Source organism: Oncorhynchus mykiss, chromosome 26 (assembly GCF_057628025.1).
Source record: "Oncorhynchus mykiss isolate SJ-2025 chromosome 26, ASM5762802v1, whole genome shotgun sequence".
Lineage (NCBI taxonomy): Eukaryota > Metazoa > Chordata > Actinopteri > Salmoniformes > Salmonidae > Oncorhynchus > Oncorhynchus mykiss.
The window spans coordinates 9,224,830-9,240,355 of NC_143047.1; the positions used below are offsets into that span (position 1 = coordinate 9,224,830).

Genomic DNA, 15,526 nt, shown 5'->3' on the forward strand with positions numbered 1-15,526 from the left:
ATTGTCACATGACTTTCAGGAAAGGATAGGAGCAGAATTTACATTGAGAATATCTTATATATCTCAGAAATATCTCATAAAGTCTGCCTCTATTCAAATGAACTACAGTAGACATGAATATGTTAAACAACTCATGTTCTTACCAAATGTAAAATTATCTTAGAATAAAGTCATAAGGTTATCATGATTAAATCAAGATTGTCCAGGAGGAATACTAGCATTTGAACTGAGTAAGGATGTTTCACTACCAGAACGAGCTATTGTCACCCTTGCTTATGATTGACTAGTCAAATCACCGTGTGAATGTACACCGCTGTACAGAAGCTTGTCTATCTTTCTCTTGGCTAAGGATCTCATGCATGCAAGTGGGGGCCATGTGACCGCGACGACTGTAACACAGCCCGTGCTGAGACCTGCGCATCAGTCTGATGGACCAGACCCCCAGGATCCCCTCCAGTCACATGTTCTTCATAGACTCTGTGACCGGCGAGGTGTCTCTCACTGAGGACGGTGAGTTACAGGCCCCTCACTCAACTGCCCCTACCCCACCCCCATCTCACATGTATAACCTTCCTGGCCCCTACCCCATCCCCATCTCACAGGTATGACCTTCCTGGCCCCTACCCCATCCCCATCTCACATGTATTACTTCCCTGGCCCGTACCCCACCCCCATCTCACAGGTATAACCTTCCTGGTCCCTACCCCATCCCCATCTCACATGTATTACCTCCCTGGCCCCTACCCAATCCCCATCTCACAGGTACTTCCCTGGCCCCTACCCCATTCCCATCTCACAGGTATAACCTTCTTGGCCCCTACCCCACCCCCATCTCACATGTATTACTTCCCTGGCCCCTACCCCATTCCCATCTCACAGGTATAACCTTCCTGGCCCCTACCCCATCCCCATCTCACAGGTATAACCTTCCTGGCCCCTACCCCATCCCCATCTCACAGGTACAACCTTCCTGGCCCCTACCCCATTCCCATCTCACAGGTATAACTTTCCTGGCCCCTACCCCACCCCCATCTCACAGGTATAACCTTCCTGGCCCCTACCCCATTCCGATCTCACAGGTAGAACCTTCCTGGCCCCTACCCCATCCCCATCTCACAGGTACTTCCCTGGCCCCTACCACATCCCCATCTCAGAGGTATAACCTTCCTGGCCCCTACCCCATCCCCATCTCACAGGTAGAACCTTCCTGGCCCCTACCCCACCCCCATCTCACAGGTATAACCTTCCTGGCCCCTACCCCATTCCCATCTCACAGGTATAACCTTCCTGGCCCCTACCCCATCCCCATCTCACAGGTACTTCCCTGGCCCCTACCCCACCCCCATCTCACATGTATAACCTTCCTGGCCCCTACCCCATTCCCATCTCACAGGTAGAACCTCCCTCGCCCCTACCCCATTCCCATCTCACAGGTAGAACCTCCCTGGCCCCTACCCCATTCCCATCTCACAGGTAGAACCTCCCTGGCCCCTACCCCATTCCCATCTCACAGGTAGAACCTCCCTGGCCCCTGCCCCATCCCCATCTCACAGGTGACATAGTATCATGCTCCATCTCCATCCCCATCTCATACGTGACACACAGTGATGCTTTCAGGGATCACAGAGATATCTGTACATTACTGCAGGTGTCCTATATATTCCTGCAGGTGTCCCTACCCATGTGTCCTTTGCCTCTAGTCTAGAATAATGGAAAGCAGTCATCTGACAAATGTCAAACACTGTAAACTTTCATCCAATGTTTTATTTGACTGTTCATTGTAAAATGTCATTATGTAATGGAATGGGTGAAGCATCAGGATACTGCAGTTGTGTTGTTGTCTTTTTAGTCCCCCCCGGGCTTTCCTAAGCGACCACGGTGTGCATTATTAATGTCACTCTTACCCCTAGGCTTTCCCCTGCCTGAGTCCCTGTAGCCCGAGGTTCCGTTCCCGCGGTTGGTGTGTGTGTCTGTGTGTGTGTGTGTGTGTGTGTGTCCATAATGTCGAAGATTGTTCAATCAAAACCTACATTTGTTTCTGACTTAGCGGTTGTGATTGAATAGGGATCAGTCTCTGTGCTCTGTGCCAGGCCAGTGTCGCCGTATCTGCACCTGGTTTACTTTACAGTCGGACCGTTAGCTTGTTATTCAACATTTATAATATTAGCCAAGGCCCAGTGCTTGAATCAGCACCAAATCGCTAAAGCTGTGTAAATAACTGGAAACATCTGATATTATCAAAAAGAGGAAAACAGGAAGTTCTGTTACTGCTCAGTGGTATGGATCTTATCTGCATCTCCATCAGCATTTATTATTCTGGAAAACAATAGTCTGTTTTCTATATGTAGGTCCTTACGACGATGGAACAATAGTCTGTTTACTAGTTACAGGTGCTTACAACAATGGAACATGGTCAGAAATGCAAACTCAAGACCTCAAGACAGTAACGCAAACTTGAGAACATAGAGTCATGATTTGCTGTGAATATGTGCATTTCTACATTTCATTGTGGTCTGTGGGTGTCGCCACAGTAACTCCCCTCCTCCTCCTCCTCCTCTTCCCCCTCTCCTCCTCCTCTCCTCCTCTCACTCACGCCAGCTCCATCCGCCCACTGAAAACGTGTGGACTCAAAACATGTGGTATCAAAACGTGGGCAGATTTGATCTTTTTTTTCATATTTTCAATGCCAATTTACCAACCTAAAATGTGGACAGGCAAAATCTCAAACATGTCATACAAATTTCTGCCGGAACATGTGTGAGTGAGTGAGTGAGTGAGTGAGTGAGTGAGTGAGTGAGTGAGTGAGTGAGTGAGTGTGTGTGTGTGTGTGTGTGCGTGGCTCAGGTTTAAAATACAAGACTACACTGTCCTTGAGATTCTCAAACCCTCATAAAAAATATCATCTGCTGGTCAAAATGCTATTACTATATTACAATTAATTAGGCTATAACTTGTATTGTAGGGGCAGAACACAACACCATATCTACATGTCCATGTAAAGAGGTAACAGTATAGAATCCACCACTGGCCGACCGTGCCCACATGATGGGAAAAGCCTCTCTCCACCCACTCTGCCTTTACCACCATGTGTATGTAGGTGGTAGGACTCACAGCTGTGCAGTTACCAAACAGATGAGTGGGTCATGTTGAAAGACTCTGAGTATAACTGGGAGCCCTTTACTATCGGCAGTATGGAAAGTCATTTCTCTATTCAGTGAAATGTTGTGCAACACGTATGCATTATGCTGATGGGTTTTTCTTCCATTATGCCATTTTCTTTCAAAATATTTTCCTTCAGTCATTGATAGTGATATAGGTGCACATTGGTTGTTGATCTCAAGAAGCATTGCTTCTTTGAAAAATTGTGATTTTCAAACACTATGAGAATTTCTTGATGACGTGATGAGCAAGAAAATACCCTCCCTCTGGCTAGAAACCTGTTGTAGGTTTTTGAAAATCACTGATGTCTCAGATTTAAAAAAAGACAAATGTAGGACCTTTCTTCTTATCTTTTTAACCACAAGTCATAGAAACACGCCATTTTCACATATGTCGACACCGGTATGGTGCTGGAGCTAATGAATATGTGGCTGAAAAGTGGTGGAATTGCCCTTTTAAGGTGACGTAGAAGACAGAGCGTGCACTGCAAGCTGTTAAAAAAAAAGCAATGAAAGCAAGACATTACATTAGCTACGGTGTACTCTACTCATCCATTTTTAGAGCAACCAGGTCATCAATCACGTTGTTATATACTACATCTCTTCAAAGCACTGAGGCCCTGAAACACCATAACACTGGTTATGGGAAGTCGTGAGAAGAGGGACTTGTGTATACACAGCCTCTGCGTTTGGGGAGCCATCTCCAAAACAATGAAGTGGAAGTGTGACAGTGGGTTGAGGAGATGCACATGCCCCCCTGTATCTCTGCCGGTGACCGCTCCTTCTTCGGTGCTGTTTCATGGGGCCCTCTGAGCTAATCATACTGCCCTGTCCGGCCCTGTCCGGCCCTGTGCTTTAAATCAGTGGAAGCCCCCCCCCCATCCAACATGTATGAGCTTTTGTACATTGACTCAGCGCTTTATAATTTAAACACCTCACAGGTTTCCCTCTCTAGTAAAGCCTAGGTGTCTATACTTTACTAGAAAGAGAGAGAGAAGGAAAGAGAGTGAGTGGGAACAGCTGAAGGGGGCCTCAATCCTACAATCCTGCAGTGCAGAGAGACCGTTGAATTTACTATGTTCAGTTTATGAGCTGTTCCGTGCCTTCCCTGCTTCCCTGTGTGGTGTCTAGGTGAAGTGGAGTGGGGGGGGGGGGGGGTCTGGTAGGGAGCAGACTGGAGGGGGAATTCCCAGAGATGCTGTTCACTGTCAGCAACGAGGGAGTCATCTCTCTCAACGCCCCACTAGACAGAGAGACTCAGGACCAGGCGAGTGGCCACACAGTTTTCATTCATATTGTATCGTACCTCCTTGTCTTTAACATATAGTAAGGACTTGTTAGGACTGTGAACGCATCGTCATGTCATGTGATGTACGGCATTACACTGTGAGAACAGAGGAAAATCGGGGTTAACAAGAAAAGGAGGATCATGACTCAAATCACAACGTGTCTTTTTTCCTCCTCGGCAGTTTTCCAAAAAGCTAAGCTCCAAAGCTGTACAGGATTAGATAAACATCCATTTTTTTGGCACAGGTTGTCTTTGGGGTCATTCCGCAGAGTAACAAGCAACGTGTTTGGCCAGAGACCTTAACTGCTCACTGCTCTGACACAAGTAAGGAGAAATCCATCAGGTTATTGGAGGTTCTGTTTCTACAGAAAGCCCTCGGAGAGTCTATTCTGTCTGAACCGTACCTATAGCACAGTAATCATAAAGCCAGATCTCCCTCTCCCCTCCTTATCCTCTCTCCCTGCCCGGCAGTGACTGTCACCTATCATGATGGAGCTGTCATGTTCCAGCATGCATCACACATGAGTCACAGCCTATTGATCCACCTCCTCACGCAACACAACACGAGTGAGGCAGTCCAGGTTCCCTGATTGCGATGGTTCCACGCTGACTGACTGAGACTCATATGTCCGTGCCATGTGACTCTTACAGCTGATGGAGGGAAAAGGGAGGAGAGGAGGAGGGGATGCATGCACGTGTACAGTACCTCTCGCTTGGTGTTGACAGAGTTGCGTGCCCGCATGATGAATCATCTCTGGACGAGCTGAATGGCAGCCCAGGAATCAATGGACACACTGAGTGTTAGCACTGTCACTGCCTATCGTTCACTTAATGGCTTCATCTTCTAAAGACAGGTCAGAGTGAAAGGGGAGAGAGGGGGGTGAGCAATCTGCACTCTAAAAAAGCAATTTCATTCACACGCATACACCCCACACACCTCCCATACCCCTATCTATTCCAAGAAAGCTCAATAAATAACGAATACAAAATCGTTGGGGCTTTATCTCAGACTGTGGTTCCAGTGTGTAATTGTGCATCGTTCAATACAAAACATGAAGATCTTTCCATGGCTGAGAACTGGCGCTTTGTGTTATTCCAGTGTGAAGGTCTGTGGTCTCACTGTGCGTCCACACAGGGAGATTTGATCTGGACACTTTGTGAAAGCACATGTCTGATAGTTCCAGATCAGCATCGTGGTGGAGCGTCCGGACGGCAGGGAGATCGCCAAGCCTGTGGAGCTGAGAGTGATGGCGGACGATGCCAACGACAACAGGCCCACGTTCCCTACCACACAGTACCACACCGTGGTCGAGGAGCTTGCCCCACGGCGTGAGGCGCAACCCTCGGAACACTCATACTACAGACAACTCTGGAACATACTGGATCACAAAGGCCTTCTGTTTACGCTTAAAACGAAATACTCCGAAATAAAAAACAATGGAGAAATTCATCAGGATGCTCAAAATAGGATTCTGTGTTTCTCACTTGAGGGTTCAAAGAAAATGTGTTTTTGCCCACACACTAATCTGTGAGGACGTTGCTCTTTTCCCAGGGACAGAAATCCTCACAGTTCAAGCAGCCGACAACGATGATCCGAAAACCGATAACGTGACAATCTTCTAGCGGCTGGTTGGCCAGATCCTAGAGAGCTCTAGTGCCTTGTTCCAGGTGGACCGTGACTCTGGGGTCATCTCAGTGCAGGCAGGCAACCTGGAGGGAGCTGCCCCACAGTACACACTGACCATCACTGCTGAGGACGCTAAAGGTGACCAACAGTGCTGCACGGCAATGTGGTTCTGTGGTGTTAGGGAGAGGGGTGAGGGATTACTTCCACAAAGATAATGTATACATAGTACAATGTAAAGATAATCCAGAGATACTCTATAGTAGTAACCTATTGTGATATGTAGACAGGTGCAGTGGTAGGGTAAATGAGTTTTAGACTAGCAGATGTAATGTTGGAGGTTTTCCCTCTGCTTCTTCTGAGGAGAATATTGTTTAAATATGACACTGCAGTGACTGATGATCATGATTAAGACTGAAGGCATCAGTATGACAGAGGCATGCCAAACTAAGTGACTCACTGATGGAGCCTGTCTCTCTCTGATGATGATTTCCTTTGCAGGCTTAAACAGCTCCTGTACTGTGGTTGAGACAGTGCAGGACGAGAACGACAACCCACCCGTCTTCACTCAACACGAGGCGCCTTTACCCAGGCTGAAGAGAGGACCGACAGGGTGATTTTTGGTTTGGGGGGGGATAGAAGTGATTCAGAGCACTCATTGCAAATCTATCTGCTTAGACAGTATATTCGTTTTTTTATTTTCTGTTGAATGGCAGCTTTTTGAACTCTCCCTCCAGGTCACTGATTTGATTTCCCAGAGGGGAGAGAGATGGAGTGCTTTTAGGGGGATCCAAGCTTAAATCTCAGGCTTATACAAATGTAGGACCTTCATTTGAGCCAGTTCGCTACAGCAGTGAAGTAATCCTTCAGCAACAGAAAATGTGAATTGTTACGTGGCTTATAATTAATGGACAATGAATTAAGTCAAGTCTGAAATTTAAAAGTGGGAGTTACAAACTTCAGAAGCATAAAAAAAAAAAAAAATGTATCTCAAATACGCTACATGTTTGACATTTCCTGCATTGCAGGACAGTTCTCCTACAACAGGGTGATCAAATTAATATGCCACATCTGTGGAGATGGAAGCGTATTATTGTAGGGTTTATTTCTCATTGTGCTCCAAATGGACAATGTTCTCTGAGTTAATCTGAATAAGCCTCAGATGAGTCCTGTGAGAATCCTTTATTTATAGAATAAGGCAAATCCCCAGCGTCACCATAAGAAAGCTCTAAATGATATCCCTGACACTTGCGGCAGTCACATCTTCATAGGAAAATCGTTGCACTGAGCAATATTTACTATCACGTCTGAGATCACCGGTAAAAAAAAAAAGTAGTTTTTAATGAAATATGAAATACTTTGTTAAAAGTGAAAAAATGCATCCCTTCTAGTACAGAAATGAACTGCATCGTTCTGCAATTTTGTCAAGAAAAAAAACTCATACGAGCTCTCGTTAGCCGCACAGTGTTGTCATCTCCTCTGGTTCGGGGGGAGTGTAGCTGAGCCTACCATTGAAATGGACCTCAGTCTTAACATAAAGGCTATTTCTGATCTATGAGAGAATCTCTGGGGACAGTCAGTGTTTCCAGTGGTCTTTTCCATAGTCAATCCTCATGAATAATGAAGTCACCGCTGAGGTCTCCATGAGACAACATTTGGTTAGCGCTGGCCTCAAGGTATGCAGTATACGGGCCATAGATAGACCCTTTTCTAACACACTGTTACGGAGCAGAAAACAGTCTACACCCACACCTCCTGAACAATACAGGAGACAGGATAGTCATCTTAAAATGGGGACTTGACAATGGGACACAAAGCTCTCGTTGTCCTCACTGGTGCTAAGTCAATGTAAACCCCAACTGTGCTTGTTAAGTTCAGATGCTCTCGGAGTGAGAGAAGGTACTGTTACGATACAGTAGACGTGCCCTGCCTTCATATTCTAGAGTCATCCCAGAGTCATCCCAGAGTCATCCAGTGTCTTCTTCATTGGGTGCATGCCATGACAAAAGATTTACAGCTCATTTTGGATTCTCATTTTGGATTCTCTATGCACCTCAACAATGCTGTCAATCATGTTTTGAGTCGATGCCAGCCCCAGGCTCATGTTCTCTCACTCTGGCACGCACACGCACACACGCGCGCACACACACACACACACACACACACACACACACACACACACACACACACACACACACACACACACACACACACACACACACACACACACACACACACACACACACACACACTGAGGTGGAAAAAGCTCTTGAGTGGGTCACGCCAGAGTGCCCCTGCTTTTTCCAGCAACATGTGAACGGGTTTGTAGGGAGCTGGCAGGTGAGTGATGAGGCCCATGGTATCAGCGACCCTCTAGCCCGGGCAGGCAGATCAGAGCCTCTACCGCTTCAGTGGAGGGCCACAGTGAGTGGCTGATTAAAGGACTCCCAAGCAGAGAGATTGGAGGTGTGTGAATGAAGGTCAACAACACAGGACCACACGGAACATGCCTGCATACACACACCAGACCTGGGTCAAATACACTGTACATAACCTAGATTATGTCAAATATGTTCAAATATTTGAAATGCACTTGATATGGTTTGCCTGGAACAACGGAACCAATGGAGTAGTCCTAAAAATGCAAATTCCAAGCTAAATCCATCTAATACTAAATAATATACTTTTAAACTATTTCTCAAACAATCACATGTATTTTATTAAGCCCTTTTCAGCAGTTGTCACAAAGTGCTTTACGGATACCCAGCATAAAAACCCCAGAGAGAAAGCTATGCAGATAGTAGCCCCTGCTTCATTATCTTTTTCTTCTCCCTGTCCTCGTCCCCCCCTCCTCTCTCCCTTTCTCCTCTCACCTTTTTCTCTACCTCCTCCCCCCCTCTCTTAGTACGGCCCCTTCCACCTGACAGAGGATGCTCCTTTGGGAGCCACAATAACGGCGGTGTTGGCATGCGATGCTGATGAGAGGGGAGGAGACAGCTGGCAGGTGAGTTACAGGCTGGAGTCTGGCAATGAGGAGGTGTTCACACCGGTCACAGACAAGCAGACCAATGAGGTTTCACTCATCCTCTCCAAGGTACGTCAATCTCCTTCATTCAACAGTCTCTATTCTCTCTTGTTCATTCACAAATAAGACAACCCAGAGAGCCCTAGACGTTGATTGAATAGGAGGCATTTTAACATGATCTCAACATGGTAATAATAACTACGTAGAAATATTCAATATTGACTCTTCATAATTATGCATTTTAGTAAGTAACCATAAGGAAAAGATACATGCATATTGAATCTTGCTTTGTATATCCCTTTCTGTGTCTCTTCATACACGCACATGTGGGCATTTCCACGGCACGTGTCCCAAAAATAAGCCATGACACAAACAATAGTTTATCCCCAAATAATCTGAGCCCATCCCTGGGGTGTCTCTCTGGCTTTTCCCTGGTCTCCTGTAATCCCCTCCACGCTCCCAGCCCCGCCCCAGCACCGCCCTGCCTCAGCTCTCTCCCCTGGCCTGGACAGGAGGGCTTTGGAGAGAAGAGAGGGAGTGTTTGTCATTGTTTGTGTACCCATTCTCTGGAAGCGGGGCAACTACGTTCTACCGCTCTATGGGAGAAGAGGACTGTTACCTATATTCCGCAGAGGTAAACCAGGAGTTGCCTCCGGTATTGTCTAAACTGATACAGGACTGGAGCACAACCCCTTTGCATTGTCTCTGATGAACCCTGCCATACAGTAATGACATGCTGTATAAGGCTCTGACATAGGCCTACTGTAGCCAATTTTGAACCACCACATACAGTGAATATTTAGTGTAGGAGTTACAGGCTTAAAGCCAGCCAACGACCGTCCGTCTGATAAAATAGCTTGTTAGCACATCCGAGCACGCTCACTAACATGTTGCCTTGTGGCGAGACTGAGACAGCCCAGAGGGTAGTCCCGTTGTCTCTATAACAGCAGCTTGCACGACGTCTAACTGAATAATGACACAGTGCCATTAGTCTGTGGAAAGTAATTACCTGTTTACCACACAGGCAAGGGCACCGCTAACTAAACACTAGCTAATCTGTCTCTCTGGTGCTGTGCTACGGTTGTTTCGATAGCGTGAGGATAATATCAATGAGAGTATTCAGCTCCTGCTGTGCAGTAGGCGTGTGTGTCTGAGGTTGGGTGTAGCATGCTAATCCACGTGACCTGGTCAGGAAAAACTCTGGGCCTTTTTTCTACCAGGCCCATGTCAAGCACGTGTTCTGTTCAGATGTGAATGAGAGAGGATGGCGTCGAAAAATGTGTGTTTGGTGGCCGTGTGCTAGGTGGCAGGTGCACATAGCTGATTCAACCATTTTCAGAAGGGAAGAATAGAGATTACAGATGAACACACACACACACACACGCACTACACATGCCATACACACGCACGCACACACACACACACACACACACACACACACACACACACACATACACACACACACACACACACACACACACACACACACACACACACACACACACACACACACACACACACACACACAGTACTACTTCTTTGATCTTATTACAATCTTGATATAAAAGAGGGGATCACTAGCAATCGTCTCCTTCTTTTTAAACCCATTGAGCTGGAGACTCTCATGCTTCAAGTGTCCCCATTTAACCTAGAGGGCCGCCCTCCACACAGCAACTTAAGGCCAGCAACGGCAGCTGAGGGGTGTTTGGATTCTTCTGGTTGTTGCCTGATACAAACCTGCACTTCACTTCCAGTCAGCACCATGAGTCACTCCAACACTGATCAACGTCTGTGTTTTTTCTCTAGCAACAGAGGTAGCTATTTGGGCCAATCGACATGTTATGAGCAACAGCAATCACTTCATTTCACCAGAACGTAGACAGCACAAGGGGATACAATCCTGGGCTATGACCTCACAGAGTAAGCATAGCAATGGCTGTCCACTAACGGGATTCTCCATCACACTCAGGATTCATGTCAGGTGACACTTGAATCAAATGCCCGTCCCTATCATTCCAGTTTCCATTTTACGGTGGGAATAAAACTCCTCTCTCCTGGTAAATCATCTTGTCTGGCGGTATTATGCAGGTGACGGTATTATAGAGGCATTGTTTAGAGTCACTGTGTATTGTTCCACAACCCTTTCCTTTCCAGTAGGATCAGCCTGTAAATCTGTGGAACACGCCGATTAGCAGCAGACATATGCAGGCTCTTTCTGATCTCCTGTGTTTGCTCCAATAGATAAAATCTGCTGTTTTCTGGGAAATGTTAGTAAAGCTCTCCCATGATTATTTTCCTGGTGTTCATTCTTGCACCGTTGAACACTATGTTCCCATGTTTTACAGCTATTAGAACACTACAAGTCGGTAGTTTACATACACTTAGGTTGGAGTCATTAAAACTCGTTTTTCAACCACTCCACAAATTTCTTGTTAACAAAATATACTTTTGGCAAGTTGGTTAGGACATCTACTTTGTGCATGACACAAGTGATTTTTCCAACAATTGTTTACAGACAGATTATTTGACTTATAATTCACTGTATCACAATTCCGGTGGGTCAGAAGTTTACATACACTAAGTTGATTGTGCCTTTAAACAGCTTGGAAAATTCCAGATAATGATTTCATGGCTTTAGAAGCTTCTGATAGGCTAATTGACATAATTTGAGTCAATTGGAGGTGTAACTGTGGATGTATTTCAAGGCCTACCTTCAAACTCAGTGCCCCTTTGCTTGACATCATGAGAAAATCAAAAGAAATCAGCCAAGACCTCAGAAAATAATTGTAGACCTCCACAAGTCTGGTTCATCCTTGGGAACAGTTTTCAAATGCCTGAAGGTACCATATTCATCTGTACAAACAATAGTAAGCAAGTATAAACACCATGCCGTCATACCGCTCAGGAAGGAGACGCGTTCGGTCTCCTAGAGATGAACGTACTTTGGTGCGAAAAGTGCAAATCAATCACAGAACAACAGCAAAGGACCTTGTGAAGATGCTGGAGGAAACAGGTACAAAAGTATCTATATCCACAGTAAAAACAAGTCCTATGTCGACGTAACCTGAAAGGCCGCTCAGCAAGGAAGAAGCCACTGCTCAAAAACCGCCTTAAAAAAGCCAGACTACGGTTTGCAACTGCACATGGGGACAAAGATCGTACTTTTTGGAGAAATGTCCTCTGGTCTGATGAAACAAAAATAGAACTGTTTGGCCATAATAACTATCCTGATGTTTGAAGGAAAGAGGGGGATGCTTGCAAGTCGAAGAACACCATCCCAACCATTAAGCACAGGGGTGGCAGCATCATGTTGCTGGGGTGCATTGCTGCAGGAGGGACTGGTGCACTTCACAAAATAGATGGTATCATGAGGCAGGGAAATTATGTGGATATTTTGAAGCAAGACATCAGTCAGGAAGTTAAAGCTTGGTCGCAAATGGGTCTTCCAAATGGACAATGACCCCAAGCATACTTCCAAAGTTGTGGCAAAATGGCTTAAGGACAACAATGTCAAGGTATTGGAGTGGCCATCACAAAGCCCTGACCTCAATCCTATAGAACATTTGTGGGCAGAACTGAAAAAGTGCGTGCGAGCAAGTGTAACAGTATAACTTTAGACCGTCCCCTCGCCCATACCCGGGCGCGAACCAGGGACCCTCTGCACACATCAACAACAGTCGCCCTCAAAGCATCGTTACCCATCGCTCCCCAAAAGCCACGGCCCTTGCAGAGCAAGGGGAACCACTACTTCAAGGTCTCAGAGCAAGTGACGTCACCGATTGAAACCCTATTTAGCACACACCACCGCTAACTAGCTAGCTATTTCACATCCGTTACACAAGGAGTCCTACAAACCTGACTCAGTTACACCAGCTCTGTCAGGAGAAATGGGACAAAATTCACCCAACTTATTGTGGGAAGCTTGTGAAAGGCTGCGCGAAACATTTGGCCCAAGTTAAACAATTTAAAGGCAATGCTACCAAATACTAATTGAGTGTATGTAAACTTCTGACCCACTGGGAATGTGATGAAAGAAATCAACGCTGAAATAAGTCATTCTCTCTACTATTATTCTGACATTTCACATTCTTAAAATAAAGTGGTGATTCTATCTGACGTAAAACAGGTTAATTTTACTAGGATTAAATGTAAAGAATTGTGAAAAAACGTACTTGGCTAAGATGTATGTAAACTTCCGACTTCAACTGTGTGTTAGTGCATGCACTTCCATATGAACAGCATTTATATGGCAACCTGTATGCATGTAGGTGCTGGACTTCAAGAGGGAGAGCGAGTACATCCTGCTCCTTAGTGCTGAATATCCGGTGGCCCTGGTCTGAGGGAGGTATGGGTCAGCATTCACGGCAACCGTCTCCATCTATGTGGACGATGTCAACGAGGGCCCCATCCTGTCCCAGAACCACTATGAGGTCACCGTCAGAGAGGGGGAGGAGCCAGGACGGGTTATTGTCACTATTCTTGGATATGACCCAGACTCACACCCAATCAGGTGAAACATCATTCATTGGAAATAATGAAAAAAATAAAATGAATTCACAGTTTAAAGGCATTAATAAGGGTGTTATCCCACCCCGCCTATACTTTTGTCCAGATACTTGCTCAGAGGAGACAGAAATAGGTATTTCTCTAATGGGAAGTACTCAGGTGAGCTGAAGACCATCTAGGCCTTGGACAGAGAGGAAAACAGTACCTACACCATGGAGACCATGGTTGAAGATGGGACGTAAGATGGTTTTCTGAGAATAATGTATATTTCTATATTTCCAGACAGAGCCTTCAGGGCAGCTTAGACCTTGGCCTTCTGTTTGTCCCAGTGGGTGTCAAATTTAATAAGGCAAGGCTAAAGCAATACTTCCATTGACAATTCAAGACCAGACAGTATTCAGTGACAAAGTAATAAGCAGGGAGTGAGTCATGCGAAGTGACAGCCAGTGTGTCGCTAGCTAGCTGCTGGGTGTAGAGTGGGAAGTGAGGAGGGGGTTTATGTTGTATAGAAAACTCCAATCCAATCCTCCCCCACACTAGATAGGCATGACTCAGAACCGAACAGAAGACAGACTTGCAGGGTCTGAGAGCTGCACACGGCACCTCTCCAATTACCCGCTGCCCTTATCCCTCGCAGGCACTTATTATCACATTGAGTGAAAAATATTTTCAGACTGGTCCATTACCTGAAGAATGGGGGCTCTGACTCACATCTTGAGTCCACACTTATAGAGGCTAGAGAGGACAGTGGTGTTAATTGGTGGAGATACTGTATTATGTTGGTTGGATCGAAGTGTACAGGTATCAGAAACATTAAAAAATCTGCTTTGTCGTTCAGAGAGGTTGTGCTTTCTAATGTCCCTCTCTGTGCTCGTCAAAGCCAATCCAGCATCACCCAATACGACATCACCCAGTACACCATGAGGACTGTTGTTAACAATGATTCAATGGGTACTAATATAAATTAAAACTGTACTATTTGCCTCCCAGGGAACTCTTCTCGGTCCTCCTCCACCCTGGTGATAGTCCATGTCCTGGATGTGAACGACAACAGTCCTGTTTTGGTGGGGGACTACTCCTGGAAGTACCTGTGTACCCCTCGCTGGGAGGACCAGGCCTTGGTGCTGGCATCCCGGGGACGGCGATGGTCCCCAGCATGGTGGCAGGCTCAACTTGTCCCTCCGCAGTGACGCCACCGTGCGCGGCAACTGTAAACTCACCACCATCAATGGTCTGCCTCATCATCCATCTTCTGTAATTTTTCACTAAGACATTTTTTATTTTATCTTGACCCACAGAAAGATCAACACAAGTTCAGACCAAACTCTTAGCCCATCAGATATTTTAGTAACCAATCCAGCAGTGGAATGAGTTGTGTATATTACCATGACAATACAATAGGTGTAGTCACTGTAGTAGCGACAGGGTGACCTAACGCTATGACATTGTAGGCTAGCACCACACTGTAGGAAGTCGGACCCCGGAAACATTAACCTCTCTGCAGGATCAATCAAATCAAACCAAATCAAATGGTATTTGTCACATTCGCCGAATACAACAAGCGTAGACCTTAGCGTGAAATACTTACTTACAAGCCCTTAACCAACAGTGCAGTTCGAGAAAGACTTAAATATTGACCAAATAAACTAAAGTAAAATATTTTTTTATACAGGGGGTACCGGTACCGAGTCAATGTGCGGGGGTACATGTAGGTAGAGGTGAAGTGACTATGCAAAATAGTTCATAAACAGCAAGGGATGGCGCGGGGGGGGGGGGGGGGGGGGCAGCAGTCTTATGGCTTGGGGGTAGAAGCTGTTAAGAAGGCTTTTGGTCCTAAACTTGGCGCTCCGGTACCGCCTGCCGTGCGGTAGCAGAGAAAACAGTCTATGACTTGGGTGACTGGAGTCTCTGACAATTTTTTGGGC

General features: G+C 46.0%; 1 protein-coding gene across 1 annotated transcript; it reads left to right on the forward strand.

The window, feature by feature from the left end:
* Positions 1–428: 428 nt before the first annotated feature.
* On the forward strand, positions 429–14,791 carry LOC118944454 (cadherin-17-like). The gene is made up of 11 exons (XM_090223393.1): positions 429–510; positions 603–682; positions 5,625–5,780; positions 6,070–6,231; positions 8,378–8,494; positions 8,976–9,164; positions 9,559–9,729; positions 13,364–13,429; positions 13,514–13,605; positions 13,708–13,760; positions 14,592–14,791. Exons 1-11 carry the CDS (start codon positions 429–431, stop codon positions 14,789–14,791), a joined length of 1,368 nt encoding a protein of 455 aa, XP_090079519.1.
* The last annotated feature ends 735 nt before the right edge of the window (positions 14,792–15,526 follow it).

Bases quoted from the DNA above. Each gene is read 5' to 3' on its own strand.
- LOC118944454 (XM_090223393.1), top strand. From the start codon at position 429: ATGGACCAGACCCCCAGGATCCCCTCCAGTCACATGTTCTTCATAGAC. The intron at 9,165-9,558 runs GTACGTCAATCT...CCACGCTCCCAG, and splicing joins TTTCACTCATCCTCTCCAAG to CCCCGCCCCAGCACCGCCCT. The intron at 13,761-14,591 runs GTGAGCTGAAGA...TTTGCCTCCCAG, and splicing joins CTCTAATGGGAAGTACTCAG to GGAACTCTTCTCGGTCCTCC.